This window comes from Streptopelia decaocto (assembly GCF_964273445.1).
Source record: "Streptopelia decaocto genome assembly, chromosome: 7".
Lineage (NCBI taxonomy): Eukaryota > Metazoa > Chordata > Aves > Columbiformes > Columbidae > Streptopelia > Streptopelia decaocto.
Genome location: NC_138661.1, coordinates 33,944,484 through 33,970,900, shown reverse-complemented (window position 1 = coordinate 33,970,900; position 26,417 = coordinate 33,944,484). Strand labels below are relative to the sequence as shown.

Sequence of the window (26,417 nt, the reverse complement as noted above, 5' to 3'; positions counted from 1 at the left end):
TAGACTAAAAATGACATTTTCTCCCCTTACTTATGCCAACTAAAGCTATACTTTTATGTATTTGGAAGGTATTTGGCTTAGAGCTGCTGGGAAATCTCTACAATTTCAGATAAATAGGTTGTGCATATGCTGATCAATGCATCAGCCACTTTTCCAGTTATCTTGCAGCCCAGCCTGCTAAGACTTACTTTGAAAATATTAAAACACAACCAAACAAACTCAAAAAGAAGAAAGAAACAGAAACTTCCTTTGCTTTTCCTCACCTCAGCTGATACTGTCATTCATACTCTGCCTCTTGAGATAGGGACAGAATAAAAGGTAGGCACCTGTTAATGCTGAATATTTGCTGTTAAGATGCTCGTCTTCCATTTCTAGCCCTTTTGCTACCTTTTGGAATGACTTCAAGCAAGCTCTGAGACCTTTCTAAGCTTCATCCATAAAATTGGGATAAGAATCCTGATGCATTTTTCAAGTCAAATTCAGTTTATTTTCTGTTTATAGGCTATTACAGTTAGACAGAGATGCAGAATGGAAAAGAATACTGACTTCCTAAACTTAAATCCAAAAAAAAATAACACAGTATGGTAATTGTGCCTGAGGCTGTGTAGTAAAATATTCATGCCTTCCTATACACTGAGGATTATGTTATTACAAGGTGAGGGTGCAGAAGAGTTATGCTTTGCTTTTTCAATTAAAAACCCTGCTTTATTTCCGTTATGCATATCATCTATAGAAACATAGTATATTTAAGAGACCTATTGTTTTTGAGTCTGGGTGCATCTACTGCAGCAGTTGTCTGCCAAGGACACTTTTTACAGTATACAGTCCATATCTGGATGCATACATCTGTGCAGCCATAGATACCAGTGTGCCTAAGAATTCACATACAGAACAGCTTTCGTCCAATCAAAGTAGAAACTTGATTTTCAAACTACATTTTCCTAGTGAGAAAATTAATCCATTATCTGAATATAGTGGAGGCAAGTTCTATGAATAATTTCTTTTACTGTAGTTTTTATTTTTGAATGTTGGCATTGCTATAGGTCCTACCAATGTGACATTGCAAAGGCCCAAAACAGTCACAGGGTTTTACGAGATGATTCTTGTTATATAATTGAAACACAGTGAAAGAGCAATTGTGTACAGCACAAGAAGAATGACTTTGTATTTTATTTCCATGGTTCTATTTCAGAATATACGAGGCTTTTTGTATAACAAAAATGCCTCTGAGTTTTATTGAATTCACTTTCCTGTTCTCCAGTCTGACTGTTCACATGATCAGGTGGCCCAGCATTTGAACATGAGAGATTCACATACTAGTCAAAATGAAACCCTGAATCTGAGCACTGTAGTGCTTTCTGAAAATTTGCATTTGGATTTAAAACTTGTTTTGGGGATTCTTTTCAGTTAAATTCAGTATTATCCCTGCCAACTTTGTCCCCTCTGCTATGGCACAGACACACACTCTTATCTGTTAAAAACCCAACCCTATTTATTGTACCTTTCTTATTTTTCTATATATCCATGTTTTAAGTCTGTCAGCAGTTCTAAACATATTGGGGAAGCAGTGCACCTGTGTGTGAAGATATGTAGTGCGCCTATGGTCCCTCACATACCCACCCACATTTGAATACATATACATGTACTGCATGCATAGAATACATATGATGTCATTGTATGCTTACTATATATATCATACAATGATTGTGAAGGTGTTAAAGATCTGGAATAAGTGCTTTGCATTTTAAATTTGTGCTCGATGAAGTAGATAAAGTCTAGAAGTCATCAAAGAAATTCTGTAATTAATTTCCTCTTCATGTTTGCTGATAAGGTGTTATATGTTATATGTTTACCATAGTGCATTGGTGAATGTGATCCAGTAATAGACTGGGTTTGTAAATGTGAAGTAGGACATTTATTGAGAAAGAAATCATGTTGGATTGCTGCAGCAGCAGTACCTCTGATGGTGCGTTGCTGGGAGAGTGACAATGACAAGCAAAACTATTACTTTCTTCTCTCAAGTGAATGAACTGTAGCTGTAACCTCACCTTTGACAGGAGAGGAATAGTTAAGTAGATAGGTTACTCAGGTGACTGCTTCTGAATAGTGCTTTATACTGCTTTGCAGTCAGAAAGAGTAAGAATTATTTTCTTCATTTCTATAACAGAGAATCAAGGGGTTACTGTTTTTTCCTTCAGAAGGATGCTTTTCTGTGGGTATGGTTCTGTTGTTCTCGGGGAATTCAATGAGTGTTGTCAAGTTACTTTATCTTCTGTAGTAAGTTAACTCTTATATCATTTGTATTATTTCAGTATCCAGACAATATTTAGATAATGGACTATTGGTTTGTTTAGGACTGTTTCTTCTCCACATGTTCCTCTCCATCTGTCTTCCTCACATCTTCCATATTTTCACTATACTGGAGTCTTCAAGGTGCGGAAAATAATTAAATTTTAGGATTGAAGGGTTCTTTCTTCACTTAATAGTCTAAAAAAATAATTAAGCTGAAATGAAGGGTGTCTGCTTGTTTCCCAGAAGGGGGAATTGACATCCTTATATGTAATGAATTATGGGGCTGTAAAAGGGTCCAGGTTCAATGGGAAGTAAAGAAAGGACAACAGGAAGGAGTAGTTGCAATGGGGTTAGGGAAGAAGTGTTAGGATAATGTGGCAAAACTACATTCAGTATTATTTTTACCAAGCCCTAAAAATTAGGCAATTCTAAGAATATCTTTAAGCATAAATCAGTTTTAATTTCCTATTTCTAAAAGGATGCTTAAATGCAAAACTTGTTCAAGTTGATGTTCAGAAAGTTTAAGATGACAATCTATCAACTTTTTGTAAATCTAAGCTCTGGGCTTTCACTGACCAGTCATTTTCGAAAAAATGTGTAAGCCATAATTTTTCTCCTTAAAATGTTACATTAATGTAGCATTTCAAATAAATGTCTATATTACTCCAAGTGTTACTTCTGTGGGAAAATTATGCTTTATGAACACCATTCCAAGACTGAACAAATAACATATTTTGAAAGTTGCTCATTACTATGTTTATTGGAAGAAAAGCCTGAAAATTCGCTTCTTATTAGGACTGCAGCCTGAAAAAGCCTGGAAGGTTGCATCAATGTGCCTGTAAAAATAAAGATACAAATAATAACAAAGGTGCAGCTGTGGTGAGTAGATTCCCCTCTGACACCTGGTGGTTAAAGGGGAAAACTACATAGGGAAGTAATGCAGGAAGAAACAAAGACTATAGTAGAAAGGAATGTTGGAAATGATGGGACCAATGGTTACCAAGGAAGGAGAAAAGATTAAGAAACCCTCGCAATTCTGAAATATAATTCATCAGTTTAATTAGAAGTCGATGATTTCCTTTAAGCTAGAGGGTGTGGTACATCTCAAGAGAGGTAGATTGCACTCAAGTTTTCTAGATTTTGTTCTCTATTTACTTTTACATACTTTTAACATTTTTTTGCATGTTTCCACATACTGAGTTTAGTATGTAAGATTTTTACAAAAATAGATGTACTGACCAGAAGTGGCTATATGGGTCACTTATCTTCAAAGCTTCTACTTTCTACTTGAAGTTTTGAGATCACAGCGGAGAAGGTTCCTAAATTGCTTTATGTAAAGTTTGAGGAGTAACTCATCTTTTGGAAATGTGAGTTATGGAGATTTCTGTGGGAAAGATTTTAATATAAGATTTTATTTATAATTATTCAAGTAGGTAAGTTGTTTTATTGTCAAAGGAGAAAGATAGTTTTTGCACAACATGGTTTTGAACACAAATAGAATGACACTGACTAATATTGGAGTGTGCATGCTTGCTTTTGGCAACAGTTTCGAGAATGAAAATTGCCACTTGAAACATTGTGACTCATTGTATCCACTATTTCCAAAGTTGTAGGTTAAATTTTCAGGTCACCAGATTTATAGTGAGCATTTGTACCTTTTCTCTTAGAAATGGCGATGAACATTGAAACTTGCTCAGTATCATGACAAAGATTTACATGAGCATGTATTGTGTGTATTTGTAAACATTATTGCTGCTCTGTATTCAGATAATTTCTGTGTGATTATACAACTGAAGGTATGTCATTTGCATAGGTTGTCTAGAACATCCAGATTTTATTTTATGTTTGTGTTTATATGCATTATGGAAAAACATGCATGCTATAGTGTATATTTTCTTTGCAAAACAGTGAGGCATGCCTCCTACTTTATTAATCATTAGCAATATTTTATATGCTTTATTTCTATCACCCGGTGGCATATGTCGTATGTTGGCCACTGTTATTGCACAGTCTAGCCTTTTTTAAAAGGTACGTATTTTAGAAACAACTTAAAAAACACCAAGGAATTCTTGAAAGTGTTCCTACCCCAAACTTGTGTCTTCTAATGAGATTGTACAGTTAATCTGTCAAGAGAGGCTGAGCTTTCTGCTCTGCGTTGCTCTCGTTGCCTTACCAAGCAACATGATAAGACAATAAAGAGGGAGCACCATTGTTATTTCCAACCGAAAACCTTGAGGAAAGAATAAAATCAATTATTTAATCATTCTACATTGTGCAATATGCAATTCTTTGTGTGTATCAAGCCGAGAGCTTTATAGAGATATTTGCCAGTTTGTTTCCATAGTGTTACTACATGTGGTTTATGGTTAACTAAGGAATACCCATGGGATTTTTTACATTATAGAAATGCATTTAAATACTTGCTGTTTGCTTTTGATTTGGTTTGATGGACAGTGCTAATACCTAGGAATACTTAAGAAATGAAGCAATTCATAAACAACTGATAATTTTTTGCAAGAAAAATTATGTAAATGGGAGCTGAAAATACTGACTGAAGTAGGTGTATGTTTGTAGTAATGAATAAAAGCAGGGAGGCTGCTAGGCTCCCCGCTAGGATTCATATTTAATGAGTGTAAAATTATACATTTCCTGTGTGAAGCTTAAATACAATCTTACTTATGCTTTTATCTCTAGCTCACCTAAAGCTTTACAAGGAGGGACCACCAGGTGGGTGGAACAGTGTAATGTTGTCTGTCTGTGTCTAGTCTTTGGTCCCTTTTGTTACTGTAAAGGCAATATTTACCTTTCCTTGATGGAATAAAAATGTTAAAGGCAGAGTCTGCAGTACCTACCATTCTTTAGGACTTAAAATTTAATAAAGAATACACAAGCTCTGCAATATAGATGAGGAAGTGTTTTCAGAATTCTAGCTTGTGTTACTTCAGCTTCAGTGGCCGACATCCCACTAAAGTGAGTGGAACTTAGGTTGTTGCTGAGTGCGAAATTTTACACAGTTAAGATTTGAATTCTGATTGGATGAACATCAAAACAGAGAACTGGTGTATTACTTTCTCTCTCTCTCTTTTTTTTTTTTTTTTCCCCCTAATTTCTCTTGTCTGTCAGCAAACTCCATGTAAATGTAACCCTTTTAAGAAATAATCTAATATGCCTAATAATTGGGCTTGTTATAATCTGTCAGTGCTTATTCTAAAAATCTTGGCAGAAAGGACTTCAGGTGTAGTGAAAATTGAGCTGGAAAACTTCTTTGTGAGTTGGTGGGCTATGGTCCTCTATTGTGAAGTGTATCTTACATAAAACTGAGGTAACAACTGAATTTAAGCAAAATGACAAGGTGAAATGAATCAAATCTACTGAATTCAAATCTACTGATTTGAATAAATATTGCATATAAAAAAATGGAAACTAAAGCTTTTTGTACATGAACTGAGTTTACCCTGTTTACCAGTCTCTTTGGAAGGATTAAAGGGATGGTAGCTTTTTACTTTTCCATGACATTGATGTATTTGGACACACACTAGTCCTTATTCAAAACAAGAGCACGTTTAACATGGCCAAAATAATACAATAAAATCCCATTGAAAACTGTGTGAGAGCTAATAAGTTAGTACCTGACAATGTCATTAGCAATGAATCAGTAGGGATGTATTTTGAAGGGAAAGAAGATTTAATTGTGCTTTAAGAAAGGGAATGAATTATATTAATCTGATTTATGGAAGGTTATTTCAGACACAGCACCTGCTGTGTTTTTTTGTGTTTCCTTGCTCAGTTTTGTGTCCAACCAAGAGCAGGACCCACAGCGGCCCAGCCATTGCTGGATTTCAAATGAAGCTTAAGGAAATTATTCTGTACAAACCTTCACGACCTGGAAACTCCTTTTAAGCAGGTCTTTGGAATTATTTAATTATTATAGAATATGTGATAACTAACTGAAGTTGAGTTGGAACTCAGTTTATTTTAAAAGAGGATTTTCTGATAGTATTCCTCTTTTTTCTACAATGACTTGTTACTTCTGCAATTGGTTGCTGAATTAACTGACATATCTGAATAAGGCATGTTCCAAAGCATTTATGTTGTTCCATGTATGTGGAAATGAGAGAAGGTGAGATATTCTGAAGGGTCCTTCTGTGACAGCTGAGACAGCAGCTGTGGTATTTTAGGTGAAGACTGACTAGTTTCATTCTGGTATCATGGAGGTGGTGAACCTGTGTACATTTTATAAGTATACTACTTTTTTGACATTGAGTTTATATGATCTGTAATGTACATTAATTACTCTGAAATTTCGGTCTGCCTTTTTTTAAAAAATAAATATTTGAATAAAGGCTTCTTAAAGACATTCTCAAATGATGGAATACTGACTCCGTAGTGATTAAAACAGCTTTTCTGGAGAACAAGAAATTCTTTCTTAGTCCTTCTTCTAGAGTAATATATTGCTTCAGTATCTCTGGCCTGTCTTCCCCTTTATTTCTGTAAGCAGAGAACCTGTCATTATACTGTGTATGGATGATCATTATTTGTTTATTCATTTAGCTGTTTCCTGTTCCCACGCTTTTCAAACAATTACAGTATAAACAATCTGCTGAGTTAAAACTTTCTAAGCATTAAGACTTGTTTTCTTCTTTTGATCCTTTTTTGTAGTTGAGTTAGGAACACTAGATATTGTTCATGAATATTCAATGTGATTATTTTACAAGGCTTATAAATGAACCTTATGATCAGGATAAAGTCTTGATGCATTATATCACTGAAGAACAAGTTAGTCCTTGGAACCATGGAACACCATTTAGATGCTGATGCAAGTGGACATTGTATTAGAAGAAATAAATCCGAAGGACTTTGAAGCCCTGTGCTGTTCCTTTGAAGTTTCAGAATGAGAGTCCACTCATGTTTATTACAGCTTTGTGAATACTTCTTAAGAAATAATTTGGTGTTCAGACATTTTTGCATTAATTAAAGCGACTTACATAGGAATTTGTTAGAATTTCCCTGGACATACCATCAATGATGTTGGGGCAGGAAAGTTAGATTGTCAGTATAAACTGCCGTTAAGTGGACTTCTGAAGAGTCTGGTCTGACAGACTCATCTCTCCCTGACAACTCAATTGCTAGCACCTCCCATTTCCTTCACTTCAAGAAGGCCCCACCTTACAGGACTATGGCGATGGTGTGGAGGACCTAGAAACACTTAGGTATTTAGAGTTACAGGCCATTCAGGTGATTTATTGCCCGCTTGGAGACTGGGCAAATGGGTGAGCTATTAGGTTTTCCCATCCCATAAATCTTTTGTTTTTTTCCCTCCTTTCCAGGAGAACAAATAAGTAAACAACATCTTAGAATTGTTCGTGGAACAGTAAAAGAAAATCCTACCACTCATCTCTGCCCTAAAAAGCTGTGGTTCTGAGATGAAGGAATTCTGGCCTATGTGACTTCTTAACACACTAAACAATATTTACTGATCATACAGATAGACGATTCAGATTTTGGAGGTCTTCTGAATTTGTAACTAAAATGATCACAGGTGTAGTTATTTGGGAATTCTGTGTGTGTTAAAGAAGTCAGCTCAAACGAAACCCTCCATTCAACATCCTTAACACCTCAATATCCTAGCTCGACTTTCTCTGTAGACACCATAGACCCCAACAGGCCCAAAGAAGTTACAGGTGTATTGCCTGGAGATCATATTTATCCTGGAAAGTTAAAATAAATACTAAAGCTGAACAGGTGGCACAGTAAATACCAATGAATTTTTTCATGTTCAGATATCAAGGGCCTAATAATACTAGAATATGCTGCTATTTTAGATACTTGGGGTTTATGATTATTAATGGTTGATAGGAGCAGTTGTCTGTTATATATTTGATTTATAAGATTAACTTTGAGGGCCAAAATTTTAGAAAACACAGTGATGTAAAAATTAGTCTAATATATTGAATACATCTTCCTTTGTTTCAGATTATTCTGTGTTAAGCTTTAAAACTCACAGTTATAAAATACAATAATGATTAAAAACTATGTGCTTTTTGTATAACTTACATCCAGATGAGAAAGCTTTCTGTATTACGTTTCCTTTTCCTTGTATGTAAGTTTTGATATCTGTCAATTTTTTGGGTTCCAGGCACTTTTGTTCTTAAATTGCTGTTCAAGAGAATGTGAATGAAACCTCCCGCTGTTGTATCTGTACACCCTTAATGTTCTTTAGAGTATTTGTACACTCTGCTCTAGAAGATGTGATTTATGAATGCTTGTAGGCATTTGCCCACTGGTTCACAATGTGTGATACTCTGTTGTTTTCACACAGCTGATGTCTGTGATTCTATAATGAATTCCATTTCTGCCTTCTTAGAGCACTTTAAGCCCTTTGTTCACCTCTTGTCCATGTCAATTATTAACTTATTTTTAATTGTTTTGTTTTGCTTCTTCAGCTTTTCCATTGTGCTTCCACAATCATGATCATATCTGTTCACATGCTATATTTGATGCAATTACAAGACACGGAGTTGCTTCCTGCTTGCAGGGGTGTTTAGTTAAAACACAACCTAATTTCCTTCTTGCAACCCAATACTTTGGATTTGGTGCTAATTTCTTGCTTTAACTGGTGTATTTAAAATATTGTAGTACCTTGTGATAAAGAAAATATTATTTAAAAAAATCATTGCTTTTAGATCCAGATTTCTTTTCCTGATATACTGATATCTTTTTAGTCAATATTATCTTTACATGATCATATTGCCAGCCTACTTTAAAATAAGGAAACAGACTGATACCAAAACTGGAAGTTAGCCAAGGAAGAATGTTATCAAAGTTGCACTGATTCTGCAATGTTCAATGCTAAAATATTTGTGTAAAATCAGATAACATACTAATTATAATTGATTTTTCCTGCAGCTGCATGTAGGCAGAGCCAAATATGATATGACTGGAATTAAAGTTATAATACTTTCTAATATTAATTGTATCTGTGAGTGGCAGAACAGGATCATGACATTAGTCTAGTTGATCATTTTGTAAGTTGTGTTTATCTTTTTGCCCAAACGCCTTATAAAAACATACAGCAGAACAAGGAAATTTCCGATATATATGTTACTATCAAATACAATCTAACAATCATTAGGAAAAAGCTAAGACACAAAACTGTATTAAAATAAAAAACTAGATGAAAAACACATTCATATTCAGAATTAAAAACCAGTATATATAGCTATGAATTGGTGAATTATAGTTTGAGTTCAGGAAGAAAAAAAAAAAAAAAAAGGAAAAATAAAAGAATAAAGAAAAAAAAAGAAAAAGGTTATTAATGGAGAACAAAACTGCCACCCAGTGGAAGTCGCTAATTTTACATCCTCTTCCTCGACCTGCTGGCAAGACTCCTCCTAATGCAACCTGGGACACTGTGGCCTTCTTTGTCTCAAGGACACACGACTGGCTCACATTCAACTCAGTGTCCCCCAGGTCCTTTTCTGCAAAGCTGCTTTCCAGCCGATTGGCCCCCAGTACATCCTGGTGCCTGGGGTTGTATCTCCCCAGGTGCAAGACTTTGCACTTCCCCTCATTGAACTTCATGAGGTTCCTGTCAGGCCATTTCTCCAGCCTGTTGAGGTCTCTCTGGATCGCAGCAAGACCCTTCAGATTATGAGCCTCTTCTCCCAGATTTGTACTGTCAGCAAACTTGCTGAGGGTGCAAATGCTCTGGAACTCTACATTCTGCACATACTCATGAAAGAACTGCAAAAATGAGACTTGTGAGTTGGGAAGCTTGCAACTCATATGAAGTTAGTAAGAGTGATGAAAATAAAACCTGAACACAAACTTACCATTCTCTTATCAGGATGCAAACTTTTTTTCATAAGGATTGAAAATTAAGAAAAAATTAAAAGGTAAATAAAATAAAATAAATTCTAGGATTGAGGGACTATGCAATAAAATGGCAAAGGAAATCCAAAATAAAGAACTATTAAGATGTGCACTTGAGGAAAAAAATCCTAAATATATATATAGAATAATGAAGTCTGATCTGACAATTGGTCTTTAAAAGCAAAGATTTGCAGTTGAAATAGATATTGGCAAGTGTCAGGTCAGTTCTATGTAGTTATTGCTGATAAAAGCAACTGAAGTTATAGGAAATAGTAAGAAAGAAATAGAAGATAAAATCTTCTAGATCATCATAATGCCTTTGTATAAATATCCACATTTTGAATTTTGTTGGGAAATGTACTTTTGTCAACTCAGAGAGGGTACAGTAGAGCTGTAAAAGATTCAGGGAAGGATGGCAACTTTGATCAACAATATGGAACGTTTCCCTTATGAGGAAAGCCTATGTAGACTACTATTATTTCGACTGGAGAAGAATCAGTCAAGGGGGCATATGATGGAGATCTCTAAAATCATGAAAAAAAAGTAAATGGGTAAATGGTGAACAATTGCTCACTCTTTCTTCTAGCACAGGAATTGGAGACATCAAATGAACCAAACAGGTGCAGATTCAAAATAACAAAAGGATCTTTACCTAATGTGCAATGAACTCTTTGCTGCAGGACTGTCTGCTTGCAGGAGTTTTAAGGTCAGCAATGCACATTCTAGGAAGAGGAATCCACTTGCAAACTGTTAAATATGAAAACAACTTCTCTGGTTTAGAAAGTTCCTGAATTGCAAATCAGGTTGCCGCACTTCCAGTAGTACTGGAAAAGTGCCACCACCTTTTTGCTGGTTTTTAATTTTTTACATGTCATCTGCTTTTTAGCTACTGAGGCAGGATACTAGACAAAATAGCCTTTTGGCTTGTCTCAGTAGAGATACACATTTGTTTGCTATGAAATGGAATTATTTTTATTTTGCAGTTGCACCACTCTGGACTGTGGCAGTTCTCAGTTTACCTTTACTGAGGTCTGTAGAAATAGGAACATAAGTGCCCCCAAAACTCTGTAAATTAGGAATATGTGACATGGGTAATGCAAAGCAAGGTGGTTTTACTTAATTCACTTCACTTTCGAGTGTCTTCTAGAAACTGACTCAGTTTCTGTAAAGAAATACATCTCCTTTTCCCAGCATTCTGCTGCTTTAATGGTTTATCATGAGATTGTCTTTCCAATCTAGGTATTTTCACCTGCTTTTGTAGCAATTTTTTTCTCCTGTTATGCCTTAGTGCAGCTTTTCTGTAAAGTCTGATTGACTTGGATAACCCCCAAGTACCTTCACTGAGTAATAACTGTGCCCCTGAAAGCGATCTGGATAGAACTCCAAACTTGGAAAAGTGATTTGATCTGGACCACAGACATCTCTTTGTCCTGTTTCTATGTGAACAGGGGACCTTCGTGGTTTAATGTTGGTGTATGTTACACACTGGATGCAAAATACATATGGCAAGTCCTAGAGGGAGAATGTACAAACGTACAGGACCAAATGCAGTAAAGTGGTAGTGGTGGTGGAGGGAAGGGTCATTTTCTCATCATTATCGTTCTCCTGAGGATGAGGTCCAAGTAGAGGTTTGATCTATCTGATAACTCCACATGATTAGAAGGCCTGCATTAGATGTCTGTCTTATCCACCAACTGCAGCAAAACATGGGAGTAGATGGAAGTGTAAGTTTCACAGTAAGAAAAATTTTTTCATTATTAATTTTATCTCAATTACTAACTGTTTTATTTTTCCAATAACAAGATAGAAAAGGGAAACCTTGCACTGTTATGTGACTGAATATCTTTAGTTTTCACCAAGACCTCTGCCCAGTTTCCCATGTACTTTGCCAACTTGAAAGCTGCTACTTTAAAAAAAAACGTTTTAGTGAAACACTTTCCACTAACCTGGCAGGCTGCATGGAGACCAGGTGAGTACAACAGGATGTTTGTACGATCAGCTTCTCTTGTGAATGAACAACTTTAAGACCTCAGAAAATACAACCCCTCTGACATTACACAAACTAGGTGGCATGCTGCCATGGGATACAATAAAGAGTCACCTTGTGATGGAAGATCAGTTTGGATCTATAAGGCAGGATGTAAAGAAGGGGGAGCCAGGCTCTTTCCAGTGGTGCCCAGTGACAGAACCAGTGTGAGCAGACACTGAAACACAGGAAGGTCCAACTAAACATCAGGAAACCCTTTCTCACTGTGCAGGTGACTGAGCACTGGCATAGGTTGCCCAGAGAGGATGAGGAGGATGAAGATCCATGGAAGCATTCAAAAGCTATCTGGCCACATCCCCTGGGCAAGCAGCTCTCAGGGTGGGGTTGGGCCAGATATCCTCCAGAGGTCACTTCCAATATCAGCCATTCTGTGGCTCTGTGACTAGAAGCTTTATTTCCATGTTGGTCTTAAAGGTCCTTAAGATACTGTAGTACCAGGAAGTGGGAGGTCATAAAGTCCAGTTGCAACCTTCTATCTCAGCTGGCTCTGAGAACTCTCCACATATCTTCATGTGTCTTAACTCATAAAGCTGGATTAGTTACAGTGATTATATGAGAATCAGGCTGGCTACACACAGAGCTGTATGGAATTTCTTAAACTCTGTCATAGTTAATTTGTAACTAGACGAAGCATTCACTGATAATTTTGAGTTTATAGTACTTCTGGATTGTTTCTGTAGTCTAGATGACTCTGTGAGTCAATTGGAATTTAAGAACCCAGTTTATAAAGCCCTGCCTATATTTTGTTTGTGGTGGAGTTACTTCTGTTATCATGTCATTACTGTTTACTTCGCTGTTGTGATTTTGCCATTCTAAGCAGCATCCCAACACCATTGCATAATTAAACTTTATTGTTCTGTTGGGAGTATCTTCAGAAACTGATTTTTGGAATATTCTTTCTAGTCAAATTCTTCAGTGTTTTAATGATGCAGATTTCTATCTCTATGTGCAGGATATTTTCTTGGGATGTTAACATCTTGGGATGTTAATCTATGTAGAATGGATATAGAAATTAGGGCAACTTCACAAAAATATGAAATGAATAGACATGAGTTACTTCGTATTATACAAAACTATAATTGTGATGTGATTCCTTTTTCACTATAATATCTTACACACAAAAATATGTGTTTGCTTGAGAAGAATTGAAAGGTACTTTGCCAGGTGTCAGCTTCTAGCCAATAGATAGTTTCTTCTGCGTAAAGGAGAAATATAATGGTAGAAAGAAACGAAAGAAACTTATGCTGTAGAATGTCAGTTTATTGCATAGTAGTCAATCTATTAAGTATGTTACAGTATATAAATTAATTATACACTTGCTTTTATGCAGTAGCATTGTTTAAAGTAATGAACTGGGTTTATTAATTATTATGATCTAGTACTTTCTAAGCATATTTTTAGGGAATAAGTAAAACATAAAATAATTGCTGATTTCTATCTTCTGCTTTAGAACAAAGATTCAGCAAAGCAATCTCTGTTTAGCTAGAAGTAACGAAAAACACATGCCAACTTAAATAACTTAAAATAATGGTATTTTGCAAAATGTCTGCCACAAAAATTGGTGTATACTTAATTTTTAAAAAATTCTTTAACTTTTTACACTGTCTAAAAGGGAGAATAGGTTTCATCCATCAGAGTTCTCCAGTCATTCTCTAGCTGCACAAACATTTGTGCCAAGATAAGAAAATAAACAACAGAGGGTTGGAAATGCATAGAAATGCTGAAAAATCTGCTTTTGGTGCCAGTGCAGGTCTATGTCAGCATATGTGAACTATGACTCTCTTACTCAAATCCCAAAGAATGTTAAGCATTGAGCAATCCCACACAGAAAATAGATCTTTTGCTAAGGTAGGTCTGTAGATCTGTGTCCTGTTAGCCAGACTAAGAACTGGTGGTTAGCAGCTTTGTCAAAGCCTGTTGTTTGCTTTTGTCACCATGTGGCCATAAAGATTTAAACTTCAAGTCAGGATGCTGGGAAGGTTCATGCCCTGCAAACTCAGTCTGTGCTTAACCAGCTGAGGTACCAGAAGGGTCACAACTATTTCTGGAGACCTGAGGCAGCTGTTTTCTTAAATCCTGTTTATGTGGATGGATAAGCAGAGTCTGTGTCCAGAGGGAATACCAACCAGTCAAAGGGATTAACAACAGAAGATCTATAAGTCCATCGACCTAACTGGTTGTGACTCCAGCAGAGCAGTCAGGCAAATTTCCTATGCTGGAAAGCTCGAAGTAGAGGCCATTAGAGAGGAAGGAGGATTTTAGCTAGATACTCTTACTAGTTGGAATCACCCAAGTTTTTACTTTTTCTTTTGATTTTGTTTATCAATTCAGCTGCTTGCATATAGCCTCACCTGTGTTTGAAAAGTATAGCTTTGCATTGAAAGCTTGTACATCATACAGATTTCAGGGAAATGACCAGGTTACCTTTCCTTTTCTCTTTCATCCACATACTTTCAAGAGAAAAAGGAAAAAATAATTAATATAATGAAAATAATGAAAATAATAGTAATAATAATAATAATAATAATAATAATAATAATAAAAGCACCTAAGCACTGGAATATTTTACTGATCTAGTGCTTTGTTGCATGCTTTGATGTTCTAATGCTATTTTATTTGTTCTACTGTTCCAGGGACGATACAAACCCCTTTAGTATTAGATAACATTGGCAGCAAAATGTAAAGTTGTTGGACTGTTTTCAATCCTTGCTTAAATTAGGATTAGATTCCTTTTTCAGTCAAGGAAGCAGAAGCCAAGCCAGGGAACTAGAAATACACTTTTGGATGCATTTTGATTTGGAAGCAGATAGAAGTGGGGCTTTGATGCTCTGAGAATGAACTGCAGTTGTTTGTTTAGGAGGGCTGTAGCTTCTGGGCCAATGTCTTATAGAAGACAGGCTTCTCTTAAATCATTACACAGCTGTAATGAAAGGTCTTCTCTTTCTTCATCTGGCCAGCTGTAGCCGTGGTATGGACTGAGAAAAACCATAGTATGAGTACCAGGTTCTAGAGGTCCATTTGGTAAATTTATACCTTAACATTACAGCCATCACTACACTTGTGTAATCAATGCCCAGCTTCCTAGTTTTTGCACTGGTGATTCAATTTTCTCTGGCTTTAAGTTTCACGCTTTCAATTTTTGTTATACCTTTGTATTTTGTTATATTCCTACTAAATGAAAGAGCTAATTATTACCCTGTGAAGGTACTTAAGCCTTGTAATTAATCTTCATCTGATATAATTAAGACAAAGAATTCTTTGTATCTCTTGCTGTTGTGTAATTTTCCAGGTCTTCATTTGTATTTGTGATTGTTCTTTCATCCAATTTGCCTGTGTATAGTGATTGTATGTTTACAATTCATTAGTTAGAATTCAGATATTGGTATGGAAGCATGTGTCGTAATATCCTATCAGCTTCACATTTATCTGCAAAGCTAAGCAAAACTTAAGTTACCTCTTGCTATTTCAGTCGGATGTACCTTCCCACCCATTTTCCCCTCTCATCATTGAAGACCTCTTTGCTTTATCCTCTAGTTTCAGAAGCACCATGTAAAATCTGGTCATGTGATCTTAGAAAAGAGTGCTAATTACTATATTCAGATTTCCTTTTCCATGAGCTTTGTGAAAGGTCTTCTGTTGGAGAGCCTACATTTGCATTCTGAAGCCAGTGGTGGTGTATGAAATATACTATGCTGAAGATGGCAAATTGTTTTCTAACTCTAATAGAGTGTACTTTTTTTACTTTTACAGAGTACCAAGCTGCAATTTTGCATTTGAAGAGAGAACACAAAGAAGAAATTGAAACATTAAAGGTATACTTTTGTAATGATTTTTTCTTTCCCTGACTCTAGTGCATTTTACAGATTTAAGTAGGACAAACATATATTTCCATCAAATGTTAAGAATTGAATCTGCCAAGCAAAGTGAAATATAACAAGGAAGTGGTTTTATCTTAAAAGCAGGAACTCAAATGGCAGTATAACTTGCAGTGAATTTGTTGAGCAGTCCTAGTTTAAAGAAAAATGAACAGCATCTTTCTTTTCTCTCCAATTGCAATATATTCTTAAGCATAGCTGCATTGTTCGAATACAGGTCCATATGCTAAATCCTTATTTTACAAGTAATCAAGTACAAAACGTTCTGCATTCTATATATTCTTTGTCTTCATTAAGGTGAAGAGAATGGGAAAACCACAAATTTCCTAACACCGGGAGCCTGATAATCCAGGATATTGATAACGTTGGCCGTGTCATTAGGCAGATCACATATAGCAATCATCAGACTAGTACAAGTACAGTATTTGTATGACACAGAGTATCTATGTCTTTGTGTCTGCACAAAGGCTGAGGCAACAATTAATGTAAAACCTATGAAGTGTGGAAAGCTCAGTGAGGTCTTTGAGTAGAGAGGGCTGGAATGATGATAGCGGCTTGTGGAGTGGACAGGACAGGCAAAGAGTCTCTGGTCTGTGCAGCATCTCTTAAAATTCAGCACAGGGAAATGCAAGCTAGCACTAAAGTAAATACAACAGTAATATACAATAAATGCTATTAATTTTATTAACTTTTATAAAGAATAACATAACTCTCTCACACAAGAACAGCAGGTGCATTTGAGGAGGATTTGTTCATTTTGAGAGGGCATTTCAGAGAATACGTAGTCTCAGTGAGAGAGAAAAATGTGTTTGTGCATCTCCAGCAACCCTGGAAACACTAGAGGCAGAGGGGACAGGTACTGACAAGCATAATGAAAAACGACACATCTCTCCAATTTCATCTTTCATTGAAAGAATGTTAATGTTTGTCTTGCATATGTTGTTTCCCACACGAGTACATTTGAAAGACACTGGAGCAGAAGTAGATTAATTTATTTGCTGCTCATAACTTTGAATGACATAAACATTCTCTTTTAAATCAGTTTATTAATTTTTGTCTGGATTATTTGGCTTTTCCTCAAATATCATCATGTCTTAATGATTGTGTTTATTTGTTATCTTGTTTAGTAGTAAGGAAATTGTGAGTGGGTTGTTTCCAGAAAAATGAAATTGTGACGTAACTTTCAGCACCATAAAATCTCACCTTTTTATATATGTATGTAGTTATAATTAGAAGTGAGCTAAAATGCAAATATTTGCTGTCTGTGATTAGTAGAAGACTTACGCATTCTTAGCAACAATGTCCTACAGATCACGTTTTCTTACATTGCATGTATTTGGTGACATGTTTTATCTCACACGCTGTAGTTCCAAAGGCAAACCAGAAAAGGTGATATGATTTGTAGGCCTTTTAGGTAATGGCACTGAAGTGAAAGGTCTAACCTCATGATGCTCAAAAAAAAATAATTGTTTCAGAAAAATAATATTTAGATTATTGTATGCAAGACATAATTCAAACAAGAGTTTTGGAGTTCGGTTTTGGAGTTACTCATAAGTTCCTGGAGACCTTGCACAGAGTTCTGTTTGCAAGTTTGTAAGACTGATGATTCCTGAGATATTTTACAATATTGATGAATGTAAAAACTTCCTATACCAAAGCGCAGCTGAAGCAAGTATCCTGTCTCCAGCAGTGACCAGTAGTGGGTGCTTAGAAAACACATATGAGAAATGCTTTCTTCCTGTATGATGGAGGTCCTGTATGATTTGGGTTTTTTGGCAAGTCTAAGTGTCTTCATTGTCTCTTGCATTTTGCTTCTACTACCATTGCCTCCATGCCCCTTCCTTAACAGTGTGCTGCTTGATTTTTTTGCCTCAGCCCAGACTGGTGTAAGGCATCAAGTTCATAAAAGATGCATAGTGATTAAATTACTGAGAAATGTTGCCCTAGTATGCCATTTCCAGCTATTAGTGTTTCAAGAGTTTCCTGAAACAGAGTCTGCACATAGGTTTTGGTATATAGTACTGATGAATAAATTATAATATCACATGCTTTCATGACTTTGGAATGCTATGCCATCTGAGTAGTGTTATTTTTTTATACTGGATGAAAATCGGAGAGTCAGATGCTGCTACACAGTCCTGCTGTTTTAATAAATCATAAATTGTTAGTTCTGCTTCTAAATTTTAGTAGTTTACTAAATGAAAGGGTGTAATTTTTTTCCCCCTTTTTATAGTCCATCTGCTTTAAGAGGTTCTTTCTCCTGTGTCCCTGATGTTCCAACATTTTAAAGAACAATTTTTTTTTTCTTTGCATCTATGTTGTTAACCTTTATTATTTTGTCTCTAATTTCAAATAATTTTTCCTGGGTTTCATGATTCATTTAAAAATTATTACTTTTCCTTGAAATTGCTTCAGTCTGTAATATTTAAATATAACAGCAAAGGGACATAATTGTTTTTAATTCTTTATGTTATTAGCATTTACACTGGTAAAAATGGAATGCATTAGAGAAAACCAGACATTGTCTGTATACTCTCTTTCCTCTGGCTTTTCATTATTTGAAGGAAGGTAAAGATGTATTTTAAGACAAAAAAATATGAATTACTACATACTGCTGTACATATTGAACTTTACATTATAAAATTCCATACGGGAATGTGTAGGGAAGCAAAATCATTTTGTGATTTAATGTAATAACTTGTTGCATTTTATTCTTTGAGGGTATAACAGAAAAATGTGGTGATAGATATCCAGCTATTGGAAATACTTGGGTTAAATGTGGTTTTGTACTGTGCACTGAAGGAACCTACAGACAGACATTTATCTGAACCAGCTCTTTTGCAAACTGATCCAAATCCCATATCTTGTATTTAAGAAAAAGGTTGGTCATCATCTCTGTAAAAGATGAGGAGTGAGACCTTTAGTCTTTGTTATTCCTGAAATGCCTAGAAAAATTTTAAGGAGCCCTGGAAGATACATGTAGGGGAAAGTTCCCAGAAATTATTAAACTGTCCTCTGAAGGTGAAAGCAAGCAAAGTTATCCAGAATCTGTCCTTTGAAACCTGTATATAGTGGCTTGTGAGAGATCTGTTTACTCTTTAGCAATAGAAAGTGTCCTACACTGCTGTACTGTTTATTTTTGAAGTTTTTTTTTTTTCATTGTGAATGAAAATCCTAGTGGATTTTTATTCTTTAAGATTTATTTTTGCAATGTTCATTTCCTATAAACTTCTTATGGAATATCCAAACAGAGCTTTACCCATGGGTGGGTGCTGATACTGTAGACAGCTGAAGTTACAGTGAATCACAGAATCACAGAATGGTTGGGGTTGGAAGGGACCTCTGGAGATCATCTAGTCCAACCCACCTGCTAAAGCAGGTTCACCTACAGTAGATCGCACAGGAATGTGTTCAGGTGAGTTTTGAATGTCTCCAGGAAAGGAGACTCCACAACGTCTCTGGGCAGCCTGTTCCAGTGTTCTGGCACCCTCAAAGTAAAGAAGTTTCTCCTCATGTTCAGATGGAACCCCTTATACTTCAGCCTGTGCCTGTTGTCCCTTATCCTATTGGTTGGCACCACTGAAAGGAGTCTGGTCCCATTCTCTTGACACGCACCCTTGAGATATTTATAAACATTGATGAGATCCCCTCTCAGCCTTCTCTTCTCCAGGCTGAACAGACCCAGCTGTCTGTCTTTCCTCAAAAGAAAGATGTTCCAATAATAATAATAATATCTCTTAATGGGTTCATTAGTGTACAGAATTCAACTGAATCATTTACATGAAGATGATCTTTAGAAAGGGTAATACAGTAGAGACAAATACTTTCTTTTTACCCAGTTACCTTTAACTACGTTTACTAGTTGCAGTGTTCAAAACGTTTCTTGAATTTTTCACCTGTTATTTGCAAAAAAAATGAATTATGTATTTTTAAGACATTAAGCTATTTGTTGAATTTTTTACTTTCCCTGCTTCTGCCACTAGATGTCAGCTCGGTCTTTCAGAAGAAGTTTCCAAAGCACATCACAGCTTCTCTGGATGTGTGCGAATTCCCTACGTCCTTCTAAATGGTGAGAGTAGGTGTGGTGGATCTGTCACAGTCTTAGTTTTAGGTCAGAAATTAGCTTGCACATCATGGAACTAGAATCAAAGTTGCTTGATAGATAAGTAGTAGTTGTCATCACCTTGATAGTATTTTTCCCTACAGGACCAAGTCTAGAGTATCTAATAACCAACTAAGTAGATGGCAGCATCTTAACATTAAATCAAAATATTGTAAATGGACTACTGACTTCTGAAAGGAAGAAACTGACTTTAAGGCAATATTCTGATTGCAGTATTTAATAGTTAACATAGCTGCACAAGGATGTAGCGTATTTTTTTCTGTAAGTTCATTTGATAAAATGAGTTTGAAAGTTAAGCTTTTCCCCTATTTTCTCCTTCTTCCCGTTAGCACAATGGTACCAACCTTCACCTTCAGTTACATGGAAGTTTGATACTGCTTTTGGGATGGAATAGATGGAATTAAAGTCCTAAAGTGTCCTATAACATGGGATAGGATGGATCTTTCTCTCTAATACAAGTTATTAGGCTTCCACCAACTCACTGCATCTTTTACATGTTCCCAAACTGAGAATAATAGTGTCTTTAGCCATTAATCACAGGTTTTTATAATAATATTACTATATATTATATGATGCACATTATATAATATACTCTATAAATGATAATAACAAATATTTGATAATAATAGAATATAAACTAGAGATTGCTTGTAAATTATACATATTATGTATTATATCTAACATATATTATACATAACATATGTTATATAGTAATATTTCTACATGACTGAAATATCTTATTGCAAATTTTAGAAGGAAATACCTACAGCTGCATCTAACATAGTTATGAACATATTATTGAAACTTAAGAATAGTTAACAGTAATTACAGTTGGTGTATGACTGCTCATGACATTATGAAAGAACAGACTGGCCTCATTTAGAGAATAATGTATCATGGGGTGTTCATAGTGGCCTTTGTGGTCTCCTTAGTAATGTTTGCATTTTTTGCAAAGGCTTCAAGAGCTAAAATGTAGAAGTGAACTTGCTTAACTTTGAAAACAATTTTGTATCATAAATTGAGATTAATGACCAATGCCTCAAAGTGCCATAGAAAAAGGTTGAAAGTTGTGGAAGAAAAAAGAATGTGAATGAAAAAGTCATAGTACCAGTCAGAAATGTCCGATAATGCAGAATGATTCGTTTTTATTTTGTACTGAGACCACAAAGACTTCAAAGCATTTTCTCAGTTATTGAGAGAAGAAATAAAGCTTTACCTGTGTGACAACCTGTTCATTCTTTTCAAATCTGTTTTAAGCTATCTCATGCTTCACAAGTCTCTCCCTGCCCCTTTGTCTTTCCACTTTCCCATTTGTTTTGCCTCAGGTCAGCGTGCTTCCATTTGTGAATGCTTCCATTGCTCCTTCATTATGAGTGTAACAAAAGGTGTTGCTTCTCTTTGCTACATTTTGACATTTGTAATTTGACTGTGGGTGGTAGTGGTGAACAGTGTTGAAAGCTGTTGTATGCCACAATGCTTATCAAAAAACCTCTTATATAAGTGGGTGATTTCACTTTTATTTTGACAATTTAAAATGTCTTTTACTTGTACATAAACATGAAATTTCATTTCACCTTCAGAAAGGACATCAGAAATTAAATACTTTAACACGAAATCAAACATTTAACAATATCTGAATTTGTCTTAATCTTCTCTGTTGTAGATATAGTCTGTTACAACAAAGTGGATTCGATTGAAAATTATCTGACATGGATGCTCTTAGTAGAAATCTTTATGATTCCTTTCTGGAAAAAAAAGAATTTTTCTTCTCCTCTTGGTTTTCTATGTGCATACATTGTATAGGACAGGGGTTTCACGATCTGTCAGAAGCCACTATGTTTTGAAATCTATTGTTAAAATATGGGGGCCAATGACGAAGAGTGTTGAAAGATTTGGTATGCTACAGTATTTAACAAAACAACATTTAAGAAGTGGATAATATGCTGACTTTTGGTAATAATATTTTGCTTTGGAATACTGAGATTGTTATTCTTGTATCTTTACAAGATGAAATGCATCCATAAGGTTGCTATCTGCTTTGTGTGTTCTTCTACCGGATTTTCATGTCCCAGCATGCACAAATAGAGGAGAATATGTATCGTGTATGCTTCTGGCTGGTGGAGTGGGGTTGCAGCTCAAAGGAGCAGCCAAGGTCACAAGGGTTTATTAGTCAGTCTTTCCTAATGAGCTGTTGGAGCTTTTCAGCATTTCCATGTGTTGTTACTGATGAAGGTCTCACAGCTTGTGGTTAATTATTGATACTACTCTTGCCTAACTTGAAATGTTTCAGACTTTTGTGGTTAGCTGTTAAATGTATGGCTTACCAGTGCGTGTTTACTGTGTGTCTTATGAATCTTCTTAGCGACTTGGTCCTCCTGAAGGAGGTCCCCCTGTTCAGTGCAGAACCTCTCTGCAGTGCAAGACAGTGAAAATATAAAGGCTGAGAAAAGCTTAAAAAATATGAGAAAGAAGAGACTGAAATCCTCTGAAATTATATTAAAATGTCAATTTCAGTACTCCTAGGGCTCCCAGCAGGAGAAAAATCCCAGCAGGAGAAAAATTACGCTGTAATGAAAAATCTGCATGGCCAGTGCTAGAGAAGGTGGAGTAGCAGACTAGGGAATGATTTCCCAGTTCAGTGCTAATTGCATTTTAAAAACTTGCACATTATAATGCCTATATTTGTGTTATACTCTGTACTCAAATTCTTGATGAAGTTTTAAGTATCTCTGCTGTGCTCTGATACTTCCATTAAGCAAAATTCTCACCCTCTTCTCCTCTTCCACTGACTTCTCTTTTCCATATTTTTGATGCAAGGGGTGCCTTTCATCCTTACTTTCCTTTAATCATGCATTTAGATTGTGATTATTTTCTATCAGATAGCTTGAATATCCAGGAAGGCTCTTTTCTTTCATTGTGTTGTTGTTTGACGGGTTTGGTGGTCTTTTGTTTTCCCCTCTTCCTCTTTCTTTTTTCACTGCTACTTGCTGTATTATTTTCATCAATACAAATTCACTGTAAGAACTTGGATTGTTTAGACTTCATTTCAGCTGCAGAATGCTGTTAATTCCACATGTTGATCCAAGGATTCTCTTGTTTATTTGAGAAGTTACCACAGATCATATTATATGTATTGTATACAGTGAATATCTCTTTAACTCTGTTACAGTATGTGGACATGGTATTATTAATATATAGCTGAAATGTGTGTACAGATCAACAAGACAATTTATAGTGATAAAACGTCAGCGAGACTGAGCTCCTGTTCAAATTTAGACACATTACAAAACACTTTGCTTAATTAGGGCTAAAAAGAAACTCTTCTGAAAAAATTAATTATAAATCCCTGCATTTATCATAGTTTGTGAAAGTTAATTTATCCCGTCACCTTGAGTAAATATGCTATGCACTCAGGAGAATAAAGTAGAACACATACTGTGAACATGATGACATTTTATTCTGACAGATTTGGAAGACCTCTGTAACACAGGAAACAATTGTCTACAAGAGAAAAGGAGTGAAATGTCATCATGGGAGTATAAAAGACACTAAAAATTAACTAGTATCACTGTTATCTTATCAGTTTGATTTTAAAAACATGTACCACATGCTTTCTTGCCAAAATAATCTGCTTTTTGAAATTTATGACAGCAGATGTTTGTTTGAATCTAATAATTGTAAGCCGTTTCTCTGAATGAAATACATAATTTTGTGTAGTTTAAAAATTCTTGCTTTAATATTCCTATTTTTAGAACAGGGACAAATTTGGCAAGGGTGAAGTTTTTGCTGGTAGAGGGAAAATCTATCTGAAATTGGAAGTTAAATATCTTGAAACAAATCTATTCCTTCTCATATTAAGTAAAGACTTCAGATTTTAACATCTTCTGGCTTTGTAAATCCAGTGCTCATTGTACCTTTTGCACCTTATGGTGCTGACCAAATTTTTAATGTGCCATTTCCACAAAGCCTCCAAAGATACTGAAGCCACCAAAGTTGTTATAAAAATAACTCTGGGGCAAAACTAAATTCCACTGATTAATGGGTGACACAAGTTACTCTTGCTTAGGTGGGGATCACCCTTCCAAGGATGCTTTGAAACTAAAAGCTAGGAGCCTGTCTCCTGACCCCTGTTGGATTATAAGGCAATGTCAAAGAAAAGCCACTGGAATCTGAAGCAGGCCACAAGAGATGGAAAGATGTATGGAGATATGAGAGGTGGAGCTTTAGGTAGAAAATGGTGAGTAGAGATACTAGGATGAGACTGGCTAGCTGGAAGGGGAAAGTAATCTGGATGTTAAGACAAAACTGTAGGAGATAGATTGCAGAGACTTGGATCTGGGCATCACAATAAACATTCTACTTAGGAATGGACAATTTCCCCCAGAATATGTATCATAGAATTAAGATAGTCTATCAGTATTTTATTTTATCTTTGTTGGTCACTGAGTAATAACCTCCCTTGTTTATTAATCAAAATGTGATCTGAATATAGATGTTTTCATTATGGATTTTCCAGTGTCCCAAGTTTTAATTTGTTAGGATGTTTCATATGTATAAACTGGATTTTATCATATATGGTCAGATATGGCACGTATTATAATTCACATTATATGCACCTAAGGTATACCAAAGACCTAAGGTATAACAAATTCATTGGCATGCTTGTGTTTACATATACATTCGCATCATAGTTTATTTCAACTTACCTTGCAACTATAGATTGGATCCCAGGATCTCAAGATAGCTGCTTAGAAAAGAAGTGTATCATTGGTTACCACTCGAGAAACACTGACTAAAATGACTTGTGACTCATATTGTAGGAACTTTACAACTTAAGCAAGTATAGAATCTGCTTTTCCAGATCAGCATTATCATGCCTTTACTGTTATATGTCTCTTACTGAGGTTCCATGCTTTGTTCATTATATACCTTTCAACTCAGCACACATAATGCAGAAGTCTTAAAAGCTTGCAGCTTTTTCATAATACAGTTTTGGATTTTTGTCTGGAATAACTCCCATCACGTTGTCTGAATGAGATACCAGTTCTGTTGAAGATGAAGTTTCTGTGTAGCTGTTCTACATGGAAACATTGATGGAGACAGAGAAAATTAAGGTTACTCTGGCAGCCACACTTTTCCCTTTGGAGTAATTGACCAAGTTAGGGTTTTTAACACATTTTTATATGTGCAATATTTTTGGTTTCCACAATAGGAGCATCTAGAATAATGTGATGATGCATGATTAGCATGTAGTATACATTAGTTTAAAGTAGGCATGTCTTTTACACAATTAGAGAGTCATTTCCATAATTGATGTTATACTTCTGTTTATCCAGATGGAATCTTGGAAGTTCATGAGCTATATCTGAGATACTAGTATCTTTATCTGCAACGTGGAGCATAAACAAATCTACAGTGTTAAAAAGAAGGCTAGCGCTAGTTATAAACACAGTATTGGGTTTTCTTCTAAATATTACCTGATTGGTGAATATTTAAAGACTGCCTTCTGTTTTTAACACTAAAGTTTGTTTCCAGAATTGGAAGCTTCTTAGTTAAATTAAGATAGAAATCATGAAAGATAACCTTGTGTGTGTAAGATCTCCTTATATGCTTTGCCTTGACATGGTATCTGCAGTTTGAATTTTCTCTTTAACTGAGCCAAGTATTATATTGTCAATATGAAAAAAAAATATATATATATATAATGAAGTTGTGAAGAAAGGAATAGATTTTTTTTGTTGTTCTTCCATAGAAAGTGTGTAACTTAATGAAAACTGTTGTTTTCTGAATGTGAAGCTGATGTGAAATTAGCCTCTGCCTTCATTTCCTTTGCTATAGAAAAAGGAGTAGTATTTTTTGTAGTTTAACATATTTTATGTCAGAGGAAGGACTGTTTCACCAAACAATCCATTTCTTTTGTCGTGTTGAGGTCCCTCTCTGTAACATGTGAGGAATCAATTACTCTTTTAGATGACTATGTTCCTTAGAGTAAAACTGAACCTCTCCTGTTATTTTCATAACCATTGTCAAAAAGACCCCTGAAAATTAATTTCCCTCCATAGCTAGGAAGTGAACAGCTTGCTACACCTCAAAATCTTCTAGCTGTTTTCACTGCACATGTCAGCTCCACGTATTTGTGGCAAGGCTAGTCATCTCCTCAGTGTAGGTATTCTTAGACTTTTTAGACAAAACATTCCTGCTGAAATGT

General features: G+C 35.5%; 1 protein-coding gene across 1 annotated transcript in view; it reads left to right on the top strand.

Moving 5' to 3' along the window:
• The window catches only part of FMN1 (formin 1), a 143,882-nt gene that overhangs the window by 9,218 nt on the left and 108,247 nt on the right, over positions 1-26,417 (top strand). Inside the window, exon 3 of the mRNA XM_082059382.1 lies at positions 15,962-16,023. Coding sequence (XP_081915508.1) covers positions 15,962-16,023 — 62 coding nt within the window. The remainder of the gene's footprint in view (positions 1-15,961; positions 16,024-26,417) is intronic.